Source organism: Rhincodon typus, chromosome 11 (assembly GCF_021869965.1).
Source record: "Rhincodon typus isolate 14 chromosome 11, sRhiTyp1.1, whole genome shotgun sequence".
Taxonomy (NCBI): Eukaryota; Metazoa; Chordata; class Chondrichthyes; order Orectolobiformes; family Rhincodontidae; genus Rhincodon; species Rhincodon typus.
Genome location: NC_063342.1, coordinates 771,545 through 787,159, shown reverse-complemented (window position 1 = coordinate 787,159; position 15,615 = coordinate 771,545). Strand labels below are relative to the sequence as shown.

The window sequence follows — 15,615 nt, the reverse complement described above, 5'->3', positions numbered from 1 at the left end:
TCCTCTGATGCTGCTTGGAGCCTTCCTGCTCCTCTGATGCTGCTTGGCCTGTTGTGTTCATCCAGCTCTACACCTTGTTATCACAGATTCTCCAGCATCTGCAGTTCCTACTATCTCTGGGAATGTTGTGGTTCACTGTGAGAGCCATCACCATCCCACAACCCCCTGCCCCCCAACACACCCCGCTTCCACCATAGCTCCCCATCTCCCTAATCACCAGCAAACCCACTCTCCCCAGCTCAGACTGCAGTAATAAATGCTGGTGTTGCTGATTACAGTCACATCCCACAAAAGCCAGCCTCATTAGTGTTGGACACCCTGACAATTCCACATTACAACAGTGACAGCAATTCAGAATGTACTTAATTTGCTGTAAGACCCTTTGAAAAGTCCACTGGTCCTGAAAAGTGCTATATAAATGTAGATCTTCAAGTTTTAAAACATTCAATTTGTAGTGCAGAACTTGAACAGAAGATTGCATTTTCACAGTTTTTCATCTTGGACCCATCAGAATTAAATGCAAGAATAGCAAATTAAAGCAATTGCAGCAACTTTCAGGAGAAAAATGATTATTTGTGGTCAAATCAATTCTGATTCCCTTCTCCATTGCAACATCTCAGCCAATGAGATACTATAGATTCCCCACACTCCCAGGGAATTTAAAAATTGGTGCAATGCTTGAACATTTTCGTTTTGCTTGCAGAGAACAGGACCGAAAGTTTGCCATTCATTTCTCTGTGGCAAACCTTTGGCCAAGCAGAATCAACTTACATCCAGTCAGCACAGTTTCTTTTCCCTGTTGTGTAAATTTTGTGATTGAAATTTGGCGTTCATGCATTCATCCTGATGTGTGTAAGGTGAAGAGCTACAACATGTCTCGATTTATTATATATTGTCTTATCGATAGAATATTTGATGATTTTGGAATTTCAGGTGTTGATGGTGAGGTTGGGGTTTCAAGCAGTGACTCTCACTACCAAGGCTACAGCTCCACAAAAGAAGAAGAAAGTTAAGGGTAAGGAATGTGAATGTTGTCCATAACTAGGGATTGTAGCCTCATACTGGGCACTTGAGAGACCCAACAAGAAAACATTTGGTATTATAAATAAAGACCTAAAATAAACTTGCCTCCCCTTCTCTGCCAACACACCATGCAGAATATTAACAGCATTGCGTACTTCAAAAGTTAAAAATAAGAGACACATGGATGTATGAGTTTTTTCTTGTACAGGCACCTATGTGAAATCCAGACCGTTTGCCTGGTTACAGGCCCACGGCTTATTAGTTACAGGTTAGTGACATGGAGCTATTGGCTCAGGTTAATTGTTACTGATTAGCAGTCTGGAGATACAGATTATATTTTGGATGTTGATCTACTTTCGATTTTACAAATGGAGACTTTTTTTGTGGGATGTGGGGCATCAACAAAAAGCTTGGCTTCTCACACCTTCTTTAAACTTTCGCCTTCTCTGCAGTTTAATACAGCTAAATGGCTTGCTGGGATATTTAAGGGACACTTCAGAATCAAACACATTGCTGTGAGTTTGGAGTCACTTCTAGGCCAGACCAGGTAAGGGCAGAAGATTTCCTTCACATAAGGTAGACCATTTGTTTTGTTTGGGCCTCTGGATGAACACTGCAGTAACGTCACCATATTGAGTTACTGGCTCTCACCTGTTTGTTGTGATGTCAGGCAGTGGGTAGTGCCATTCTCCATGGACTGGGTTTTGTTTATTCTTCATACATTCATTTGAAAGGTGAAGAAAGTGTACATTAGCACTTAATGTGCCCATTCCGCCTTTGGGACTATTCTGGTTCTTTGAAAGAGCTCTTTGTCCCTAGCCATGTTAGTTCATCATCCTCTAATAGCTCTCCAACTGCCTTATGGAATTTATGAGATCAGCTTCTACCAGCAGGCAGCACGGTGGCTCAGTGGTTAGCACTGCTGCCTCACAGCGCCAGGGACCTGGGTTCAATTCGACCCTCGGGTGACTGTCTGTGTGGAGTTTGCACATTCTCCCTGTGTCTGCGTGGGCTTCTTCCAGGTGCTCCGGTTTCCTCCCACAGTTCAAAGATGTGCAGGTTAGGTGGATTGGCCATGCTAAACTGCCCATAGTGTTCAGGGATGTGTAGATTAAGTGGGTTTATAGGGGGATGGATCTGGGTGGGATGCTCTGAGGTTCGGTGTGGACATTTTGGGCCAAAGGACCTGTTTCCACACTGTGGCGATTCTATGATTCTGACTCTTTTCAGGTCTAGTGCTCCAAATCTGACAATTCTTTGAGAGGAAAGTTCTCTCTCCTCTCTAGATCTTTTTGCAATGATTTGAAATCCATATCTCTGGTTATTCCTGGACAGAATGGATTGTCTATCTTGTTATGATCCCAGCTGATGGGAATACTGGATGAGTCAGAACTCTGTTCCCTTTCGGAGGCTTTTACACCTTTGCTGAAGTGTGGTGTAAATTAACGTAATACATGAGCTGAGGTGTAACTTGTGATTCATAAATTTCCAGTACAATCTCTTCACTTTCATATTCCATCCTTCTATTTACAAACACAGCTAACCCTTATACTGGTTTAATCACCTTACCCTTCCAGCTTTAAAGATGTGTGGTCAGGGACACTAAGGTCAGTCAACTCATAGAAATGATACAGCACAGAGGGAGCCATTTGACCCATGTTGTCCATGCCGATCCAAAGATACCCAGAAGCCCTTTCTAATCCCACCTTCCTACACACCACCCATAGCACTGCAGCTTACATCACTTAAGGTGCAGATCTAGGGACTTTTTGCAACAGTTTAGGGTCTCTGCCTCCACCACCAACTCGAGCAGCGAATTCCATGCACCCAACACCCTCTTTGTTTAAAAAAGAAGCTTTTCTTCACTTGCCTTCTAATCCTGCTGACACTTAGCCTGAATCTATAACTCATGTATAAAACAAAGAGCAGGAGTCCCAGCACTGAGCCCTGAGGAACATCATATGAAACAGCTTTCCATTGGCAAGGGCAGCCATCGACCATTACCCTTTGTTTCCTGTAACTAAGCTAACTTTGGATCCAATTCGACACATTACCCTGTAACCCATGGGCTTTTACGTTTTGGTCCAGTCTAGCTTGTGGGATCTTGTCAAATGCCTTACTAAACTCCATGTAGACAATATCCACTCCACTACCCTCATTGATCCTCTTGTCACGTCCACAAAGAATTCAATCAAAATTTGTAAAGGTATGACTTTCTCTTACAAAGCTATGCTATCCCGGACTAGCCCATGCCTTTCTCTCATGATTGATTCTAACAATTTGCCCACCACCGAAGCATATCCTATAATTGTTTGCCATATCCTTTTTAAATAATATATTTGCTTTCCTTCAGCACCTCACCTGTGTCTAGTGAAGATTGGAAAATAATCCTCAGAGCACCTGCTATTTCCTCACTGACGTCCTTCAACATCCCAGGGAACAATCCATCCGGCCCTGGCAACTTTTCTACTTTCGAGGATTCCAACTCCTCGAACATTTCCTCTTGTGTTATCATGTTGTTCAATATTTCACACTGCTGCTCTTGGATTATTATATCCACATCATCCCTTTCCTTTGTGGAGATGAAAAAATCATCTAAAATTCTTTCCATCATCCACTGCATCTTCACACAAGTTCCCTTCTTCATCTCTGGTAGGTCCCACTTTTTCCTTGACTATCCTTTTGCACTTTATATACCAGTAAAACATCTTTGGGTTTTCCTTGGTCTTGCTTGCTAATATTTTTTCATGTCCTCTCTTTGATTTCCTTATTTCTTTTTAAACTTGATCCTTGTACTTTCTATACTCCTCCAGGCTATCTGCAGAGTTGAGCTTTCTTTTTCTGTTTAATCTTCCCCTGTATTTTTCTAGACAACGTTGGGGATCTAGATATGATAGTACCGTTCTAATTTCTGGAGGGGACATATCTGCTTTGTGCCACAAGGATCTCACATTTAGCGCCTCCCCCCAGTTTACCACTGATTTATCCTTTAGCAGTCCTGTCCAGTCCACCTCAGCCAAATCATTTCACAGTTTTGTAACATTTACTCCCCCCACCAAGTGTAAAACCTTTCTTCCTGATTTATCTCTGTCCTTTCCCACACTAATACCAGCTCTAGCCGAATTGCAGTCACTATCCTGGCACGGTCGCACACTGTCACTTCACCCATTTGTCTATCTTCATTTCTCAAAACTAAATCTAGAATTGCATCTCCTCTCATTGGGCTTGTCACATATCATTTCAGAAAAGGTTCCTGGACACACAATATGAATTTTTCACCCTCAGTGCCCCTTATATTATTTGTAACCCAGTTGCTGTTGGGATATTTAAAGTCTCCTGCTGTTCTTGCCCTCTTATTCCCATAGGCAGAAATGTGTCTACATGTGTGTTCTTCTATCTCCCTGTCATTATTTGGGGCTGTGTAGTGTACTCCTAGTAGTGTAACTGCCCCTTTTTTAATTTCTAAGCTCAACCCATAAAGCCTTATTTGTTAACCTGCTTCGTATACCACCCCCCTCCCCGAATAACTGTAATTGATTCTTTAATCAATACAGCTACCCCTCTCCATTTTTGGCACTCTATCCTGCCTGAAAACTCCATTTCCTAGGATGTTGAGCTGTCAATTTTGTCCCCCTTTAACCAAGCTTCTGTTATAGCAACAACACTGTGCTTCCATGTGTCTACCTGTGCCTTTAACTAACTGCCTTGTTTGTAATATTCCTCGTCTTGAAGTTTAAACAGCTTAACTTTGTCTGTTTTCTTTGAGCATAAGTAGGAGCAGGAGTAGGCCATTTGGCCCATCGAGCCTGCTTCGCCATTCAACAAGATCATGGCTGATCTTCTCATGGACTCGGCTCCACTCAGTCACCTGCTCACCATAATCCTGAATTCCTTTACTCTTTAAAAATCTACCTCTCTTTGCTTTAAAAGTATTCAATGAGGCTGAACTGCTTCACTGAGCAGGGAATTCCACAGATTCACAGTCCTTTGGATGGAGAAGTTCCTCCTCAGCTCAGTTCTAAATCTGCTTCCCCTTATTTTGAGGCTATGCCCCCTACTTCTAGTTTCACCCGCCAGTGGAAATAACCTCCCTGCTTCTATCTTATCTATTCCCTTCATATTTTAAATGTTTCTATAAGATCCCCCCTCATTCTTCTAAATTCCAATGAGTATAGTCCCAGTCTACTCAATTTCTTCTTAAAAGGCAACCCTCTCAAATCAACCTCGTGAACCTCCTCTGCACCCCCTCCAATGCCAGTACATACTTTCTCAAGTAGGAAGACCAAACTGTACACAGTACTCCAGGTATGGCCTCACCAGCACCCTATACAGCTGCAGCATAGCCTCCCTGTTTTTAAACTCCATCCCTCTAGCAATGAAGGACAATATTCCATTTGTCATCTTAATTACCCACTGCACCTGCAAACCAACTTTGTGATTCATGCACAAGGACACTCCAGTCCCTCTGCACGACAAAATGCTGCAATTATTCACCACTTACATAATAGTCCATTTAGCTGTTATTCCTACGAAAACACATGACCTCACATTTACATTTCCTGGATGCTTTTTAATCCTTGTTTCTACATTTTTCTTAGTCACTAACTACATCACAAACTAATGTGTATTTCCTGTTTCCTTCTCTGGATTTGGTTTGATTTATTATTGTCACATGTACCTAAGTACAGTGAAAGGTTTTGTTTTGTGTGCACAACAGGCAGATCATAACATACAAAGATCATAGGGTAATTGAACCGAATGAGGAATACAAAGTTACAGCTGCAAAGAAGGTGCACAAAAGGCAAGATTCACATTAGATTTGAAATTTGAGAAGTCCATTCAGAAGTCTAATGACAGCAGGGGAGAAGCTGTTCTTGAACTTGTTGGTATGTGTGTTTAAGTTTTTGTGTCTTCTGCCTGACAGGAGAGGTTAGCAGAGATTATAATCAGGGAGGGGTTTTTGATCATGTTGGCTGCCTTTTCACAGCAACAAGAAGTGTAGATGGAGTCAATGGATGGAAGGATGGCCTCCATGATTGTCTGGGCTGTGTTCACAACTTTCTGTACTTTCTTATGGTCCTGGGCAGAGCAGCTGCTGTACCAAGCTGTGGTGCATCCAGATAGAAAGCATTCTATTCCTATTCCCATGCCATACTCATGTAAAACTTTACCAAAGGAACTAGGAAAAGCACCTGCAAGGATATTTGCCCCAGCTCAGCTCAGATGCAACCTGTCTGGCTTGTACAGATCCCACTTCCCCAGAAATGGCCCCAATGCCTCAACAATCTAAATCTGGTACCCCATTTTTCTAGCTATGCATTTACCTGATCTATCCTGTTATTCCTGCTCTCGCCAGCCAGTGGCTCTGGGACGAGTCCTGACATTATTGTACTTGAGGCCCTGCATTTTAATTTATCTCCTAGCTTCCTATATTCAGATTTCAGGTCCTCATCCCTTTGTTCACCTGTGCCATTGGTGCCAACGTGTACCGTGATCACTGGCTGTTCATCCTCCCATTCCATGATGTCCTGCAGCCGCTCTGTGACATCCGTGATCCTGGTACCAAGGTGGCAACATACAATCCTGATTTCACGTCTGTGGCCGCAGAAGCAGCTGTCTGTACCTTTTACTACTGAATTCCCTATCGCTATGGCTGTACTGCTCGTTTTCCTCCCCTTCTGTTCAGTAGAGCCACCAGCAGGGCCCTGAACTTGACTAAAGCTGCTTTTCTCGAAAGTTCATCCCCCCCCACAATAGTAGCCAAAGCTCTATATCTGTCTGAGAGGAGGATGGCCAAAGGGGACTCCTGTACTTCCTCCCTGAGTCTCTTACTTTGTCTTATGGTCACCCATTCCCATTCTGCCTGTGTAATCCTCACCTGCAGGGTGACGATCTATTAAATATGCTATCCATGACATTCTCAGCATCGCGGATGCTCCACAGTGAGATCCACCCATGGCACCAGCTCTGAAAAAGCCATGAGCCAGTAGTTGCAGCTGGACAAGTTTCTGGTAGTCATCAGGGACACTGGAAACATCCATTATGTCCCAGTTTGCACAAGAGGAGTGCACGGATCTGAGGTCTCCTGTCATGACTCCTCTCTAAATTAAGCTAGTTACTCCCTTTTAGGGGAATTTAATTAAGTTAGGGACCTTCCTCTGTTTCAAAACACCGATTACAATTGAAAGTCCTTACCTTTATTTAAGCTAATATATTATGCTTCAAAAGCTGTCAGAAAATACTCTGCAGGTAGTGTTTACCAGTTGGCTGTTTGTTTTGGGACAGTGTCACTCTCTGAACTGTCCACACTGAGATTGAGCACCACACTCAGTTTTTCAGCTTCACCTACTCCCTGTCTCACTAAACTCCCTGTTTTCACCCAACTCCGAAGTACTCTCGGGGAGGCAATGGCCTAGTGGTATTATCGCTGGACTATTAATCTAGAGACCCAGATAATGTTCTGGGGACCTAGGTTCAAATCCTGCCACAGCAGATGGTGGAATTTGAATTCAATAAAATATCTGGAATTAAGAATCTAATGATGACTGTGAATCCATTGCCAATTGTCAGAAAAACCCATCTGGTTCACTAGTGTCCTTTAGGGAAGGAAACTGCCATCCTCATCTGGTCTGGCCTACATGGTGACTGCAGACCCACAGCAATGTGGTTGACTCTGAGCTGCCCTTTGGGCAATTAGGGATGGGCAATAAATGCTGCTTGGTCAGCGACGCCCTCATCCTGTGAATGAATAAAGAAAAAACAAGCAGCACTCACATGCAGCAAGTCGCACTCACCTACATTTATTGTGCATCATGCTTCATATCAGTCCCCAGCAAGGAAATAGCTGAGCACATCTCCAATTTCAGTTCTGAGGAAGGGTCACCGGACCCGAAACATTAACTCTGTTTTCTCTTTCACAGATGCTGCCAGACCTGCTGAGCTTTTCCAGCAACTTTGTTTTTGTTCCGATTTCAAATCCATCTGCTATTTTTCTGCTCCTTTCATCACCTTGTCTATGAGATCGTCAAGTCTATAACTGTTCCCTTCTGTTGAATGTGTTACTAAGTGTTTAATCAGCTGTAGACTTTGTAAGGCTGCTCTCAGTGGCTGAGTCTAGATGGTCAGAAAAAGGTTCCAAAAACTGACCCTGGAGGATGTCAATGCCATCCAGCTGCTAGTCACTAACTGCAGCCTCTGCTTCCAGTTGCCTTGGACCTTCATAACAACTCTCCTCTGTGGCACTTTGATGAATACCTTTTCCCTCATAGCCTGCCTCTCTCTCTGTCTTTCACACTCTCATGCTGTCTCTCTCTCTCTACCTCCCCTCTCTTTTCCCCTCCTCTTCCCCACCCCCCCCATCTCTCACCTGTATACCCCATCTCAGCCCTTTGCTGGTGTCATCTTGCTCATTGCGCTCTTAGTTCCCAGTCTGCTCCAGGCTCTGTCTTTGTGCGGCTGTGCTGATTGGTGCACTTACAATCCAATCTGTTGCTTGATATTAAGTGGATTCTGCTGCTACTGCGTAATTTTGCACAAAATTCTCCATTCTTTTGTTACTGATTGTGACTTGCAGATTTAAGGAAACAGAATGAAGTTTTTTGTGTTTGAGCATTTCTTTGATGGCAGACTGACTGATCTATGGTGGTGGCAGTGGTTTGAGCTGGACTGCTTCAGTGTGCTGACCATTGCCCTTCACTCTCTGTCACACAGGAGCTGAGGCTGCTGAGATCTCGAGCAGAGATTCCCCCATTCAATCGACAGAGATAACTAGCACAGAGCGAGCAAGCCTCTTGTCCAAGAAAACAGTGCTGCTCTTTCCCAGGAAAATTCCTGACCCCTTATTGGGAGAGGCACTCAACTCCACAACCAGCACTCCAGGAGGTGATGTGTGTTCAGTAGCAGCCAATGCAGAGCCTGTGGCTGAGAAATCAACAGCTCATGAAGAGTCCAGCTCCAGCTCTGACTCCAGCTCTGACTCTGATGAAGAAACCGTGACTAAAGATGCTGTAAAGACTCCAGCTGAATTTTCAAAGCCTGAACCTGTGCTGAGTGGTGCTGACTGGACAAGGGAAAGGGCAGAGGGGGACCGAGGAAGACTGGTTACAGAACCACAGGAATTACCTCAAACTGTCAAAGTGCCAGTCTCCAAGGATTCGACTCGCATGGAGCTGAGTAAAGGGGAGGGGAGAGAGATACTAGCTGCACAGGGGAACCATGACTTACTAAGCAGTGCTGCCTGTGATAGGGCTGAAGCTACAGTAACAGCACCAGAAGCAAGCTTTCTACCAAGAAACACTTTAAGAACTCAAGAAACCACACCAAGCAGCCCATCAAGAGAATGGGTTCTCCCAGCACAGGGGGAGAGTCAAGAACCAACCGAAGAGAGAAGCCCAGAAGCTACTGACCCAGCTTCAGCTGACACACCACATGGTACTCCAGTTTAATTTCACCTTGAGAATGGGCTCTGGGCTCACTGTCTGTAGTCAGCATCCATAACTGGACAGAATTAGAGACCACCTCGTACATGCTTTTAAAATACTGAGAGGACAGGCAATCTTTAAAGTGACAGTGAGCACAGCTAGAAGATTATTGTAGAAACAAGCAGCCACGAGCAATTTAAGACCAGAGAGATATGTTTTGGAGCCTCTTGAGTTAATAGAACATAGAACAGTACAGCACAGTTCAGGCCCTTTGGCCCACGATGTTGTGCCAAACTTTTACCCTAAAACTAAGGTCTATCTAACTTCCACCCCTACCTTATACTACCTTAATGCTGTGCACATTAGCACCTTCACAACATGAAAGGTCACAGCTTTCTGAGCAGCAATAGGAATGAGTGTGACAGGATCAAAGGTCAGAAGTGAAAGCAAAATTCTAGTGAAACTTGGGTCAGACCACATCCGTGGAGAAAGAAACAGAGTTAACATTTCAGGGCTGACCTTTCACTTGCATTGCCGAGTGAGGTGATAGCCAGCATCACAAGGGGGAGGCAATGGCCTTGTGGTATTATCTTTGACTGTTAATCCAGGGACCCAGATAATGTTTGGGGGACCTGGGTTTGAATCCCGCCACAGCAGATGGTGGAATTTGAATTCAATAAATATGTGGAGTTAAGAATCTAATGATAATGATGATTGTCGATTGTTGGAAAAACCCATCTGGTTCACTAATGTCCTTTAGGGAAGGAAACTGCCATCCTTACCTAGTCTGACCTACATGTGACTTCAGACCCACAACAATGAGGTTGACTTTTAACTGCCCTCCAGGCAATTAGGGATGGGCAATAAATGCTGCCTGGTCAGCGATGCCCTCATTTCATGAATGAATAAAGAAACTCAGGATGTACACTGTCAGATGTTAGATGTTTTATTTGCTGATCAGAGTAAACTTTCTTGAGAGTGGAATTTCTTTCAGTGGCGATTTGATTTGATTTATTGTAGTGTAAGTGCAGTGAAAAGCTTTGTTTTGCAAGCAGTACAGGCAGATCATCAAACAAAAACATACAGATCATGGGTGTTTAGACAAAGCGAGGCATACAAGGTTAGGAACACCTACAAGATAGGAACATTATAAATAGCTGGGGAGGGTGGGTGAGTGAATAACAATCAGAATAAGAGGCTGTTGTGTTAAACTCACAGAAACCACTGGTTTGGGCTCAGCTGCAGTGTTGTGTTCCGGACGTGGATACTACTTCCGGAAGAATATGAACATGTTAGAGAGAGTGCAGTAAATATCCACCAGAATGGTTCCATGGCTGAGGGGAGTTCAGCTTTGTACAAAGACTGGATACGTTGGGCCTGTTCTGTTTGGAGAATAGAAGGTTATGGGGAGGTTTGATCAAAGTGTTCAAAATCACAAGAGGTCCAGACAGAGGAAATTGGGAAAAACTGTACCCATTGGTGGAAGGATTGAGAACAAAAAGTCACAGGTTTAGTGTAATTAGCCAAAGAAAGCAAAAATGCTATGAGAAAAAACTTTTTTAATCCAGTTAGGGAATAGGGTCTGGAATGTACTGTCTGAGAGTGTGAGGGGGGCAGGTTCACTCGAGTGGTTAGGGTCTGGGATGTACTGTCTGAGAGTGTGGCGGGAAGGCAGATTCATTTGAGTGCTGTACCTTCTTTCATATTTGTTCATTCACTTACTGAGTAGAATTTTGCCAGCCCGGAGGAGCCTGGTTTTGAAGTGGAGGGACCAGGACAACTGGGGAGCTATGTCAGGAAGTCTTCCCTTATTCTTCTCATCACATTTCTGATAACAGTGAGTGTTCCCATATGCTGGTGTGAAGTGGGATCAGTAGGCGGCCCTATTAAATAGCCAATCTGGGGCAGAAACCTCTTTACACAGTGGGTGGTTCAGATTTGGAGTGTGCTCTGTGAGTGTGTGGTGGAGGTAGGTTCAAGTGAGAAATTGAAATGGGAGTTGAGGTAATGAGGAGAAGCTGTGGAACTGGCACTACATGAAATGTTCATTTGCAGAGCCGGTGCAGACGTAATGGGTTGAATGGCCTCCTCCTGTGATTTGGGGATTCTTTGTGGAGACCAGAAGTTCAATGGAGGTGGTCTCTAAAGGAGGCTACAGGGCCACCGTGCTGCATTGATGGAAAGGTTACAGTAGGAACCCAAAACAATTTCCGAGGAATGGTTTCCCTTCTACTCTGAGGGGCCTCATTGTCTTCATCTTCATACATTCCAATCTGTATCCAGATACCTGAAAACACCTCCATATCGGGTGACCTTGAATCCGAACCTTCTCTGATGGGGATATCAAAGCTCCTGTGCTCTGCTCCTCTAATTGAGCCAGCTTGTGTCCATTGGATTGCAAACGTGGAGGTGCCCACGTAAGAGGACACTGGGGACCTGTTACTGGTACGTCTGGGCTCAGAATCCCTAATTGATCTTGATATTGAGGTCCCAAATCTCAAAGAAAATTCTTACCAACTATTGTCTAATAGGAAGGTCTTGCAAGCAGAGTGAGATGGATCATGGTCAGATTGTCAAATCACTTGAGTGTCAATCAATGGTACTGAGGTAAATTAGAGAGATTCAGTCTGCACCAATGTATCTGAATGGAATACTTAGGACAACATTAAATCACTGATGAACAAAACGTGATAACAAGAACATAGGATGTAGGATCAAGAGTAGACCACTCAGCCCTTTGTGCCTGTACAGCCATTGTCTGTGAATTTGAATGGGGTGACAGACGGAGCTAAGGTACCCGAGTGGGGTAATGGACTGCACTGATATATCTTGACTCCCTCTCAGAAAGGCTACAACAGATACAGGCATGAGACAAAGAAAGTCACTAGTCCTAGACACTTTTTCAGCCATTCTGTTGATGGTTGTATGCTACTCACTCTAGAAGGAATTGTAGCTGAACTAGCCGAATGTTCATGCACCAACATTGACAGCAGAGCTCAGTGTGGAGTGATTGGTCTCGTTGTGGAGTGTCCAGTTTGAGACAGATAGTGACAAAAAGATCCCCTTTCATACCCAGGATATCAACCAACCATCCAGGAGTTTGGAAACTCTGGGATAAACTTGGAGGTTGAGATTCTCTGGGAGGTGGGGAGATGCTGGGAGGGTGGCATACACTGGGAGACGGATACTCAGAGGTGGGGAGACACCAAGAGATTGTGATATTCTCAAAGATTGGGATACAAAGAGACTGTGAAACACCAGGAGACTGGCATACACTGAGGTGGGACAACTGTGGAAGACTGGGAAACACCTGGAGACACTGGGATACACAGGTGTAAAGACTGTGATAGACATCAGGAGACAGGGAATACTCAATGACTATAATGAACATTTTCTCAATTATTTTTGTTTTGTGCAGAGTCAGTGGGAAAGCGTGTGGAGGAGCCTGATCACGAAGTCTTGGACACTTCCACTTACAAGAACACCCAGCACCATGATTACAACCCCCTAACCTTCATAGATCTGGATGTGGACATGGCAAAGTACAGATTACCCCAACCCTCCTCAGGAAGAATAACCCCTCATCACTAATTCCTCGCATATTGTGTTGTCCCTGATGCTTCAGTGTGTCCAGAACCTGAGATGGAGCTCACCACAAATAAAAAAAAAACAAAGCTCACCTTCACAAATGTGTGTAATACCAACAACCCTTCCCCTGGTTTATTACTTTACTGCATATCAGTGAGTGAGCACCTCCTCCTCTGCCTGTACCATTGTTCACTGGCAAATGTAAGACTCTTTCCTTAGGAAAGCAAATAGAATTTTGGCCTTTATTACTAGGGGGTTTTACAACTCTACACCATGTTGATGAGGTACTTGGGGTACTTTACCCAGTTTAGCTCCCTGTATTTAAAGCAGGATGTACAGGCATTGGAGGCAGTTCAAAAAAGATTCGCTCAGCTATTTATCAAGGACAGCTGAACAGGTTAGACCTTTATTCATTAGAGTTTATAAGAGTGAGGGACAATCTTATTGAAGCGTATACAATTCTGAGGGCGTTTGATAAGGAAGATGTTGAAAAAATGTTTACATTAGTGGAACAATCTTGAACTAGGGGATGTAGTTACAGCATAATGGGACATTAATTTAAAATTGAGATGGAAGGAATTTCTTGAGTGAATGTCTGGAATTCTTGAAATGGAATTATTGTAATATTGGGAGTTGAGGCTGTGAGGAGCTAATATGAAAGAGGAGTTGAGATTTGGGGCGGATCAAGCATGATCTTATAGACGGTGTAGTAGGCTTGAGCGGCTGATTAGCCCACTTTGCTCCTTGTGTTATGACATGTGCTATGATTGAGAGCCTGTGACAGAGCCTGATTTCAGGTGACAACTTCAGATGCAGACAGTTTGGTTGGGACTCACCAACCAACCAACTGCTTTCATTCCCAACCCCTCCCTCATATAGGCATGCACACGCACGAGTGCTCACACGCCCACCCCTTGCTCCCACATCTAGTTCAGGCCATGAATGAATCCTGTGGTTGTGCCTTTTCACTGGGAGGTTTGAGCCCTGATTGTGGTTACATTTGGGAATTGTGAACAAAACAGAAATTAACTGAAAACTCAGTTCACCACTGAAGTGAGTAATAAGCCTTCCCTGTGACTGAGATCTTGAGTCAGACTATGTTCTGCAGCCAGACTAGAGCTGGCTTTGGATAGCAGTGCCCCTGTTCTTCGTTTTGTCTGGTGATTTATTCCTATGGTGAGGAGATTCTCTTGTTGGAGATGGTCATTGTCGGACATTGCTGGGGACCTCTGGAGTACACTTAAGTTGGATCATCCACTTGGCGCATGTCTAATTTAGTGTGTGTGATAAGTTATATATCAGTCTACAATATCCAGCGCAAATCTAACAGGGAGATTGTAACATCAATCAACAAAGCATTAATCTAATGTAGAGACTGTAATGTCAAAGACTCCAGCACTGAGTGAACAGAGAGACTGTAGTATTGGATGATACAAAAGTTGAGAAAATATTAAACTGTTTGGCCAGCCAAATAGTAGGTAATGTTCATGCCAGACAATGATCATCTCCAGCAAGAAACAGAATCGAACTATTGCCCAATGGCTTTCAGTAGCATACCATCACTGAATCCCTGATTGTCAATGTCCCAGAGGTTAGCATTGAGCAGAAACAGAACTAAACTAGCCATACTCTGACCAAAAGAGTACGCCAGAGCTAGGAGTGCCCGATGGAAAGGTGATGGCAGAGTGGTATTGTCATTTGACGAGTGATCCTGAGACCTAATGCTCTAGGGACTGGGGTTCAAATCTTCTCATGGTAAATGGTGCAGTTTCAATAAAAAAAAACCCACTGTTGATCATCATAAAATACATTAGTTCACTAATGTCCTTACTTGGTCTAGTATGTGTTTGATTCCAGACCCATAGCATCTGAAATGGCTAAAAAAGCTACTCTGATTACCAAATTATATAAAGCATCAAAAAATCCTACCGTCCATTTGGCTGATAAATCACCAGGTCAATCAGTACCCTGCCTCATTGCAGCCTTGGTCCAAACATGAATAAAGGAGCTGAACTCCAGAGGTGAGGTATTTGGCTGAGTGTGGCATCAAGGAGCCCTTGCAAAGCTGGAATCAATGTGAAGAGGTCACATCTCTACAACAGCTCATCAGGCTAGTGCCCTAGGCCCAACCATCTTCAACTACACTGATGATCTTTATCCTAAGGTCAGAAGTAGGGATGTTTGCTGATGATTACAAAATGTTCAGTACCATTTGCGACTCCTCAGATACTGAAGCAGGCCATGCCCAAATGTAGCAAGATCTAAGTAATAACATATGAATGAACAGCAGGAGTAAGTCATTCAATAAGATCATGGCTAATCAGATTGTAACCTCAAATCTACATTTCTCCCCCTTACTTGAAAAGAATCTATCCACCTCTGTCTTAAAAAATGTTCAAGGAGTCTCCCTTCACATCCTTTTCAGGAAGAGAGTTGCAAGATTTATTGGTCTCTGAAATAATTTCTCCTAGTTTGGTCCAAATGGGTGAGCGCTGATTTTTAAACAAAAGACCCTTAGTTTTAGATTTCACATAGGAGGAAATATCCTCTCCACCTTCACCCTGTCTAAACCCTTCATTATTTT

General features: G+C 43.7%; 1 protein-coding gene across 1 annotated transcript in view; it reads left to right on the top strand.

Annotated features, from left to right (window-relative positions):
• ndufv3 (NADH:ubiquinone oxidoreductase subunit V3) overlaps positions 1 to 13,128 on the top strand; it is a 13,898-nt gene extending 770 nt beyond the window's left edge. The window contains exons 3-5 of the mRNA XM_048602641.1: positions 934 to 1,015; positions 8,734 to 9,453; positions 12,862 to 13,128. Coding sequence (XP_048458598.1) covers positions 934 to 1,015; positions 8,734 to 9,453; positions 12,862 to 13,034 — 975 coding nt within the window. The 3' untranslated portion in view covers positions 13,035 to 13,128. The remainder of the gene's footprint in view (positions 1 to 933; positions 1,016 to 8,733; positions 9,454 to 12,861) is intronic.
• The last annotated feature ends 2,487 nt before the right edge of the window (positions 13,129 to 15,615 follow it).